Source organism: Macaca fascicularis, chromosome 1, assembly GCF_037993035.2.
Source record: "Macaca fascicularis isolate 582-1 chromosome 1, T2T-MFA8v1.1".
NCBI lineage: Eukaryota > Metazoa > Chordata > Mammalia > Primates > Cercopithecidae > Macaca > Macaca fascicularis.
Window position 1 is genome coordinate 115,397,386 of NC_088375.1, and position 9,682 is coordinate 115,407,067.

General features: G+C 39.3%; 1 protein-coding gene across 13 annotated transcripts in view; it reads left to right on the forward strand.

Moving 5' to 3' along the window:
- WARS2 (tryptophanyl tRNA synthetase 2, mitochondrial) overlaps positions 1 to 9,646 on the forward strand; it is a 113,480-nt gene extending 103,834 nt beyond the window's left edge. For 12 of the 13 annotated variants that reach the window (XM_065547095.1, XM_045364677.2, XM_045364685.2 and 9 more), the window contains 3 exons: positions 27 to 112; positions 8,110 to 8,228; positions 8,963 to 9,646. In XM_065547095.1, coding sequence (XP_065403167.1) covers positions 27 to 112; positions 8,110 to 8,228; positions 8,963 to 9,411 — 654 coding nt within the window. In that variant the 3' untranslated portion in view covers positions 9,412 to 9,646. The remainder of the gene's footprint in view (positions 1 to 26; positions 113 to 8,109; positions 8,229 to 8,962) is intronic. The other variant, XM_065547100.2, reaches the window with a different exon arrangement.
- The last annotated feature ends 36 nt before the right edge of the window (positions 9,647 to 9,682 follow it).

The following is a 9,682-nucleotide window of genomic DNA, read 5'->3' on the forward strand; positions in this document are numbered from 1 at the left end:
CCCTCCTTTCTTTTCACCTCTCACAGGCAAAGACTACCAAGCAGAAGCACGATGGCACGGGGGGCCTGCTCACATACCCAGTACTCCAGGCGGCCGACATTCTGTTGTACAAGTAAGAAGAGAGTTCACCCTGGTCTTGTACATACTCATGGTGACTAGAGAGTGTTTTAACCTGTTCAATACAGACTTGGTTCATGGGCAGGGGGAAGTGCAGAAAGGGTCAGACATCCGAATCAGTTTATATCTATTCCCCAGAAATAGGTACTACATTATAGAAGTATGTTTCTGTGAGAAACTAATAATATTAAGAGCTAACATTTAAATAGCACTTACAACGTGTTGGAAACCATTGTAAGTGCTTTACATACATCAACCCTTACAACAACCTTCTAAAATTTGCACTCTTATTGTCCCAGTTTTACAGATGGAGAAATTGAGGGACAGAGTGGTTAATAGCATGCCCAAAGTCATATAATTAGCAAAGCTTGGAGCCAGGATTTGAGTCCACGAAGTTTGGATACAGAGTCTGTGCTCATAACCAGTATGCCATATATATTTCCCCAGTGATGATTAAACTTCAAACATTTTAAATGTTGATTTTTTTATATATTCTAGACTCTAAAGCAATGCTGTCCAATAGAACTCTCTGTGTTTATGGAAATATTCTATGTCTGTGCTAGATCCTGTAGCCAGTAGCCACATGTGTGGCTGTTGAGCACCTGAAGTGTTGCTAGTGCCACAGAGGAACTGAACTTTACCTTCTATTTAATTTTAATTAAATTTAAATAGCCACTGTATTAGACCTACAGGTTGAGAGTGAGTTTTTAAAATATGATATAGGGTACTTGTACTTTTCCTGGACCCATAATCCATCCAGTCAGCTACTGCTGCCACTTAAAGTCCTAAAAAATATATACACCTGAGGATGCTGATCCCTGCACTTGCTGTACTACTGGCCAGGGCTTCTGATTTCATCCCCCTCTCAATTCTTCCATGCTAACCCCTCATCAGCCTCCTCTGACCCCCATTTGGCCTTCTAGAGATAAAGCCTCCCAATTGGCATGCACTTAGGGCCATGCTACTGTGAAAGCTTCTGGGAAAAGAAGACACTTCACCAATGTTTTTGCATCCCTTACCCCTAAAGCTGTGAACTACAGTTCTTTGCATGGAAGTCTGATAACAGCATGAAGACGACAGTATCTGTACCTCGTGGCATGACTCCAGAGCCCTTGTGCAATTATGACAGAAACAGCCAGAAGGGCAGCTGCTTAGCTCTACAAACAGGGAATGTCCATGAGTACATGCAGCCTATCTTCAATTCTGATGAAAACTTGCAAGGATTATTTGTCTGTTTGTTGTATTAACTTGTATGCTGGACTCTTGATAACATTTATTATTTGTAATTAGTAGCTTTTGACTTATTTAAAAAGCTAGAACAATATTCTCCAATAAGTAATAAATGAAAGTATAATGAAAGTCTTAATAATACAATTTCTAGAGAGGTAGGATATTTGCTTGAAAAGGTTCTGTGAAGAAACTTGATTTTCTCACCTGTAAAATGGGAATAATTATTAAGCACAGGATTATTAGAGGATTAAAATGAAATATAGGCCAGGCAGTACTCTGACTAGGAGCTGTTACTTGGTTATGACTAATGATGACTATGTCTTTGATGATTACAATGTTGTCTAATTTTGTTTCAAGACCTACTTCTTTATAGAACCAAAGGCTAGCCAGGCATCGTGTTGCATGCCTGAAGTTCCAACTACTTGGAAGGCTGAGGCGGGAGGATCACTTGAGCCCAGCCGGGGCAAAATAGTGAAACCTTGGCTCCAGAAACGAAAACAAAAAACAAAAGCTGAGAATTGTCAGCACTAGAGTAAGAAAACACATGAGCATGGTAGGTTTCCTTAACAGTTGAAGAGCTATAATGGGAGAGTCCTCTGAGCTTAGGGCTATGGAAAAGCGTAAACTTTAACAAGAATGACTGCACTCTTAATGATACCGTGAAGCAACGGATGGAAAGGAGCTTTAAGGAGCCTCTTCTTTAATTCCATTGCTTTACAAGTGCAGCCCAATGTGGGTTTAACAACTTGCCCGACGTTGTGTAGCCAGTTAGTCGACTTTGGAACATCTAGGCAAGACTATGGGTCTACAGCACTTTTTCTGCTAATGTACATTTTGTATTTGTCTCGTTATGTTTCTTCTCAAGTTTAGAAGCTCCTAATTGCTTGATAATAAGCAGCGGAGTCAGGACTCAAACTCAGGTTTGATTTTTAGGCTACATCATTGTTTTCCCTATAACAGAGATGAAGCACTTGAGGGTATTTTTATTTGTTTTTATTTTGCTTTGTTCCAGACATTTCTGGATTTTGAAAAAGATCATTGCCAGAATGTCTCTGAATATTTGTATTATAAATGTAGATAGGTAGGATGGTAGAATGAAGGGTGGATAAAACATCTGTGTTTTTTTCCCTACCAGCAAATCTACATGTAACCTCTTCATAAAATTTTGATGCAAGCCAAATATTAGTGTTTCCTTTTATCAAAATCATCATCAGAATGAGTGGCATGGTGGGTCAGAGAACAAACATAATAGAAAGGAATGGAAGAGGAGCCATTCAGATAAGTTTATAAAAGATTTATGTAAATGTTTTGGTGGAACTTGGTAAGGAACCCAGGAATGGACAGCTGAGACCATCTTTAACTGCAGAGTATGATAAGCACAAGAAATTTGAATACAGACAAAATATTCCAATGCTCAAAAATAGCAAGTATTCATAGTTTTTATTCTGCATCTGTATTATTTTTCCAAATGCCTAATTTCAAATAGCTGACTATATATTAAGTAAATATTTCTTTCTCCTCTTTCTCTCTGTATATGTCTCTCTCTCTTTCTCTCTCTCTCTGTGTGTATGTATATGTGTTTTTTATATATATATATGTGTGTATATATATGCATACACACACACACACACATAAAGGCACACACATATAATTTTTATTAATAAACAACAAATAGTTGCTAAGTACCTACAATGCCACTGATCCGGGAAAAGGCACTATACATGGCCTTGAGGGAAAGGAAAGGAAGGACTTTACATGTGTTGAGCATTATTTGCCAGTCATCTACTAACTGCTACACACTCATTATCTGTTCGGTTCTCACAATAGGGCTATAAAATAAGTGGATGGTATTATCCCCACTTTACAGATGAGGAAATGAAGTTTCAGAGAGATTCCACTAAGTTCATTCAGATAGAGATGAAAGTGAGTATCTGGGCAAATCAGATTATCTTTCTCAAGAATTTGAAAAATTTGGGAAGAGGATAAGAAGACTGGAAACTGGCTGGGCACAGTGGCTCATGCCTGTAATCCCAGCACTTTGGGAGGCCCTGCCAGGCAGATCACCTGAGCTCAGGAGTTCCAGAGCAGCCTGGCCAAAATGGTGAAACCTTGTCTCTATTTAAAATACAAAATATTAGCTGGGCATGGTGGTGTGTGCCTGTAGTCCCAGCTACTTGGGAGGCTGAGGCACAAGAATTGCTTGAACCCAGGAGGAGGAGGCCGCAGTGAGCCAAGAGCACACCACTGCACTCTAGCCTGGGTGATGGAGCGAGACTCTATCTCAAAAAAAAAAAAAAAAAAAAAAAAGACAGCAAATGAAAGCAAAAATGATATAGAAAAATGAGACAACAGAGTCTTCAAGAAACTGCAGGCAGAAACCAAACCAAACCAAAACCCAGAAAGTATAGAGAGCAAAATGATTGCTCGGGTACTTCAGGCTGGTAGAGTCAGAGAAGAGGTGTCATCATAATGTCTAAGAATCAGGCTACTGCCATTGAGGACCACTGAAAATAAGCTTTTTGAGAGCTTATTATTAGTAGTATTTCTCTTTTTTTGAGACTGTCATAGAACAGCATTTGAGAGCTTTTTCTAAGAATGCTAGAGTTCCTATAGCTGCTTTGGAGACTTCCGGTTCTTGAAGTGCTTCATTCTTTGTGAGGCCAGAGTCGAGCCTGGATTTTTCTGAGATTCAGGAACCTGCTGCTCATTTCTGCAGTCTGCTCATAGGCGCGTACTCACCCACTCTACCTAAGCAACGGTTTTTATCCTTCTCTTTCCACTTCACTTCTATTAGGCAAAGGCCTATACCAAACCAGAACCCTCCTGAAAGGCAGTCTGAGAAATGTAGTTTGCAGGCTGCCAGCCCCTGAAAATGAAGAGGTGGTGTAGAAGGGAGAGAATGGTGCTGAGGTGTCAGCAGATAATCCAGTGTGCTCTCCAAAGAGCAACAGGAAGCTATTTGTACATTTCAAGGATACAGCAAATTTGATATGACTCATTCTTTTAAAAGAGAATTAAAATACAGAGAATGAATTTTAGGAAGACAAGAATATCTGGGGCAATCTGTTTAGAGGCTATTTCATAGTCTAATGTGGGCCATGATGGTGACAGTGAAGAGGAAGAAAAGTAGACAAATATAAGAAACATTTAGGCGGTAAAATGGATAGGACTGGATGTGTATGAGAGGGAGGTGTCAGGGATGACCCAATGTTTCTGACTTACCCAACTGGATTGATAGCATTGCCATTCACTGAGGTAGGGGATGCTGAAGGAGGACTCGCCAGAAGAGTTCAGAGCTTCCTTGGGTATTATCTCTCCTCCTGGAGGTCTTAAATCTTTAGAAAGTAAACCTTTCATTATATATTTCACAGTGCCCGGCACCAGGTCTTTCACATCATGGGTCTTCAGTAAGTAATTGCTGAATTAGAGAGTCATTATTGCATATCCAACAAGCAACTAGTGATGAGAAATGAATCCTTTATGACAAGAAAACACCACCGAACTCCTGTCGCAGCTGGGCTGGTCAAAGGCAGCAGCACTGAAAAGTTACCAACACAGCCAAAAAAAGTAGAAAAAGAAAGAATAAGACAACAAATCTCTGTGAGCAGATATATGTAGGTAATGATTATTCATCTGGACACTAATTCTGCCAGAAGGGTGGGGTGATCTTAAGTAATCATAGATGCAAAAAGGAACTAAGCAAAAGAAAAATGGTTTAGTCACCGAAGGAGATCAGAGGCCTTATTATGTGACAGAAGTTATAACAATCAAAATTATGAAAGACTTTTGTTTTATGTTGTGTCTAAGAAAGCACAGTCAGTAACTAAAAAAAAAAGGAAAATAGAAAAAAGAGAAGACACATTAATATGGATATCATTATGCAGGATATAAATTTTTAAAGAACAGCACTAAATTATTTGAAGTGAAAGGAAGACTGAGGGGAAAGGCTGGAAATATGAAGAGAATAAGGCACATAAGTGAGTAGAATCAAAGACAAGATGAATTAATGTAAAGTGTAAACTCACTGGATGAGAAGTAAAGGCCAAAATAAATTATAGGAGGTGAAAGAAGCAGCAGGAGCACAGGGAGGGAAGGCGAGAAACAAACACACTAAAATCAGATGAAAAAGCCAAGTGGAGCAATAGGGGCAGGTGAAAAAGATTAAAATTTTTTAAATCCTTTTTTTAAAAAAAAGCCAACCCCCCCCCACCCCCCCCACAGAATTGTTAGAAAAGAGGCAAGGAACCGACATCAGGCAAAGATGCATGCAGAGTCATTATGAAAACTAAATGTGTTTTCTGTTTAGTTTGGTTGCTTTGTGAATCTGGAACCATTTTGACATGTGGAAATATTCATTTTGATGTGCTTTAAGTGTATTGATTATGGTAATTGTTTTTTCTGTGTTAGTTGCAGTCCATTGCGATTTCCTATGGGCTACTGTTATTGTTTTTTAACCTGCTCTGTTGGCTAATTTAGCTTGGGGGTGTCCAGGTGACCTCTGCATGTCAGCCTAACTACAATTACAAGACAGGTGTAGCAAAGTCCACTCAAAGAAGAGAAAGTTACAAAGGTGGGGTGTCTGCATGTACATCCCAGAAAGGAGTATCATGTAGGACTATGAGTGCTTACGAAAACATAAAAAAGAATATTTTTGTTTTTGCCACTCACTGATCCAGTGGCTTTCTACTCCAGGCTGTGTGGAAGACAGCAGTGGTTATGGCCCTAACAGTTATTCTGTAGAATTTCCCACATTCACTTATTTTTTTTTTTTTTAACTTTTTATTTATTTATTTATTTTTTGAGATGGCGTTTCACGCTTGTTGCCCAGGCTGGAGTGCAATGGTGCAATCTCGGCTCATTGCAACCTCCGCCTCCCGGATTCAAGCGATTCTCCTGCCTCAGCTTCCCAAGTAGCTGGGATTACAGGCATGCACCACTACCCCCAGCTAATTACGTATTTTTAATAGAGACAGGGTTTCACCGTTGGTCAGGCTGGTCTCGAACTCCCGACCTCAGGTGACTCTCCCACCTTGGCCTCCCAAAGTGCTGGGATTACAAGCACGGGCCACTGTACCCGGTCAACATTCACTTATTGGCCTTAGAAGAAGAGAAACACCTTCTGGGTCTGCTGTCATGGTCCTTACATTTTGCCTTTCCATTGATTGTTCTGTTCTTGTTTTCCTTAAATTAAAAGAGCTCTCAGAATTCCTGTAACATGCGATTTATATTTTGGGATTACCTGATCAGATATGTGAACTGTCAGTTTCAAGTAAGGTTTCTATGCATATCAGGATCACTGCCCAGGTCTGTGACTATCTCTGGGATTATGCGTTCTTATTTGTGGTATGTCAGCTCTGAAAAAGGAAAATGATCCGGTGTGAAAAAAGTCAGTGTACCCCTCATCAGGGTTCTTTATAGTATCTTTATTTTACCATTTTGTCCTTCATCATGTCAGATATTAATGAATGTATATATAGAGAGCGAGAAATATCAATAGCAATCATTTATAGAGCTAATTACTATCAAGTAGTATACTTGTAATCCATGAAAGAGCCGTATGAGGTAAGCTCCATCATGACCCTCACTTTACAGAGGAAACGAAGGCTTAGAAAGGGTAAGAAACTTGCCTATGATGTCTCGCTACTTTTTTCACAGGAGCAATATTGTTTCTTTGATTAAAAAAACCTCAGAGCACTGTATTACTTGTATTATCAAGTATAAACTCCCAGCCAAGCATTACATATATAAAATCGCCTGTTTTTTATCCCTCCATAAGGCTTCAGTATAAAATTTTCCTCATCAAGACTTCTCTATAATGGTTCATTCTTCCCTTATTTGATGTAATAAAGTTTGCAGTGTCATGATCTGACACTGCCAACTTTACATATGGGATTAAAGTCATGATAAAGTCATTCCCTATATTCTGATATTTTTGGTTTCACATCTTCATTTCTTAATAAAATGAAATATTACAGATAAAATTCAAGTCTCCTTTGTTCTTCAGATCTATTTCCTTCCCACCTTCTCTAGAAGCAGCTACAATTATAAATTTGGGGAGGAGCTTCCAGTATGTTTTTATGCTTATTACTACAGATATATTTCCATATGCACTTATAAAATTTACATAAATGTCAATGTACTTCATGTTTTCTCCAACTTGCTCTTTTATAGCCATCTACACTGTACTTGTAGATTTTAAGTTCTCTGCAACATATTAATTGTCCTTTGATTGCAATGTACTTGAAAATGAAGCTTACTGCTAAAGAATATTGAATTACTCCCTATGTGACAGGGAGGAAAAACTCTTGCCTGAAGAACTTTCTGCCGCCTTTGATTTGAAGAGTGGGGTGGGGTGTCTTTCAAGTGTGAGCTACAGTTCTGAGGTAAAAAGCATCTGGTCAGGCCTGGGATAATATGTGCTGACTGGGTGAGGGAATGAGGAGTAGTTTTAAAACACAATCGTGCCTAGAGCATATGCTATTTAAAAATCCCATTCCTCCCTCCCAGCAAGATCCTGTTATTCTGGTGTTGATGGCTGTATTCCTCTGCTATGGAAAAAACACAACTAGAGTAGAGAAACATCTCTTTGGCTTTTGTCTGATCCATAGATAAAGACTTAGGTCTAAACATTCCCTCTATAGTTGGTGAACATTTGTTGAACACCAACAGCGAAATATTCACAGGAAATGCAGCTGCTTGCAATATCATTTCTGTCTCTAAGAAAGAGCCTTGCTGTGTTTTTCTGTCTGTCTTTTATTAAAGGTCCACACACGTTCCTGTTGGGGAGGATCAAGTCCAGCACATGGAACTAGTTCAGGACCTAGCAGAAGGTTTCAACAAGAAGTATGGGGAGTTCTTTCCAGTGCCCAAGTCCGTTCTAAGTAAGTAACAAACTTATAATTGTTACATCAGGGTATATTCTAAAGAGAGGATTGGACAATAGACAGGCTTGGACCTTTCTTGGGACTAACCTCAGCTTTCTTGTAGACAGGATTCAGGATCTGTAACTAGAGTCCTCATTGTTTTCTCTAGTGTAGGACTAGTAGGTAGACCACATTGGATTACTGAAAAAGATGTTGAGTTATTGGAAAGGGTAACTAAAATTATTTTAAAAGTATGGAAGAGACAAAAAATTTAAAATAATATTTAAAAAGTAGTACATAATTTACAAAGTATAAACGGATGCTTCTTGACTTATAATTGGGTTACATCCTGATAAAGCCATTGTAAGTTGAAAACACTGTTAATCAAAAATGCATTTAACCCACCTAACCTACTGAACATCACAGCTCAGCCTAGCCACCTTCGGCGTGCTCAAAACACTTACATTAGTCTACAATTGGGCAGAATCATCTAACACAAAGCCTATTTTACAACAAAGTATTGAATATCTCATGTAATTTATTGAATACTATACTGAAAGTGAAAAACAAAATGGTTGTGTGGGTATTTCAAGTACAGTTTCTACTGAATGGATATCACTTTTATACCACTGTAAATTTGAAAAATCATAATTCAAACCATTGCAAGTTCGGAACTGTCAGTATATACATCTTGGTGATTTGTTTGTTTTGTTTTTGTTTTGGGTATGTGTGTGTTGGTGTTTTTAACCTAGCATCCATGAAGAAGGTAAAATCCCTCCGTGATCCTTCTGCCAAAATGTCGAAATCAGACCCTGACAAACTGGCCACCGTCCGAATAACAGACAGCCCAGAGGAGATAGTGCAGAAATTCCGCAAGGCTGTGACGGACTTCACCTCGGAGGTCACCTATGACCCGGCTGGCCGCGCTGGCGTGTCCAACATGGTGGCAGTGCACGCCGCGGTGACGGGGCTTTCGGTGGAGGAAGTGGTGCGCCGCAGCGCGGGCATGGACACTGCTCACTACAAGCTGGCCGTGGCAGATGCTGTGATTGAGAAGTTTGCCCCAATTAAGCGTGAAATTGAAAAACTGAAGCTGGACAAGGACCATTTAGAGAAAGTTTTACAAATTGGATCAGCAAAAGCCAAAGAATTAGCATACCCTGTGTGCCAGGAGGTGAAGAAATTGGTAGGTTTTCTATAGGAAGTTTCAACGAATCACAGTAAGGCTTTTGTGCCTTGCACTCCATGCATTCTGATAACGGCAGCTTTCCTCACAAGAAAAAGTTATAGTTTTGGGACATTTAATTTGGTATAGCTGATTATTGGCTTTATTTGACGAATATTGCTTTGTAGCTTTGAAATACGACAGTGTTCCAAACCCCATCAACAAAATGCTGTGAACAACAACAAAAATAAATAAATAAATAAAGAAGGCATAGCTGTCTGAATCCCCAATTATTGAGGCACACTCC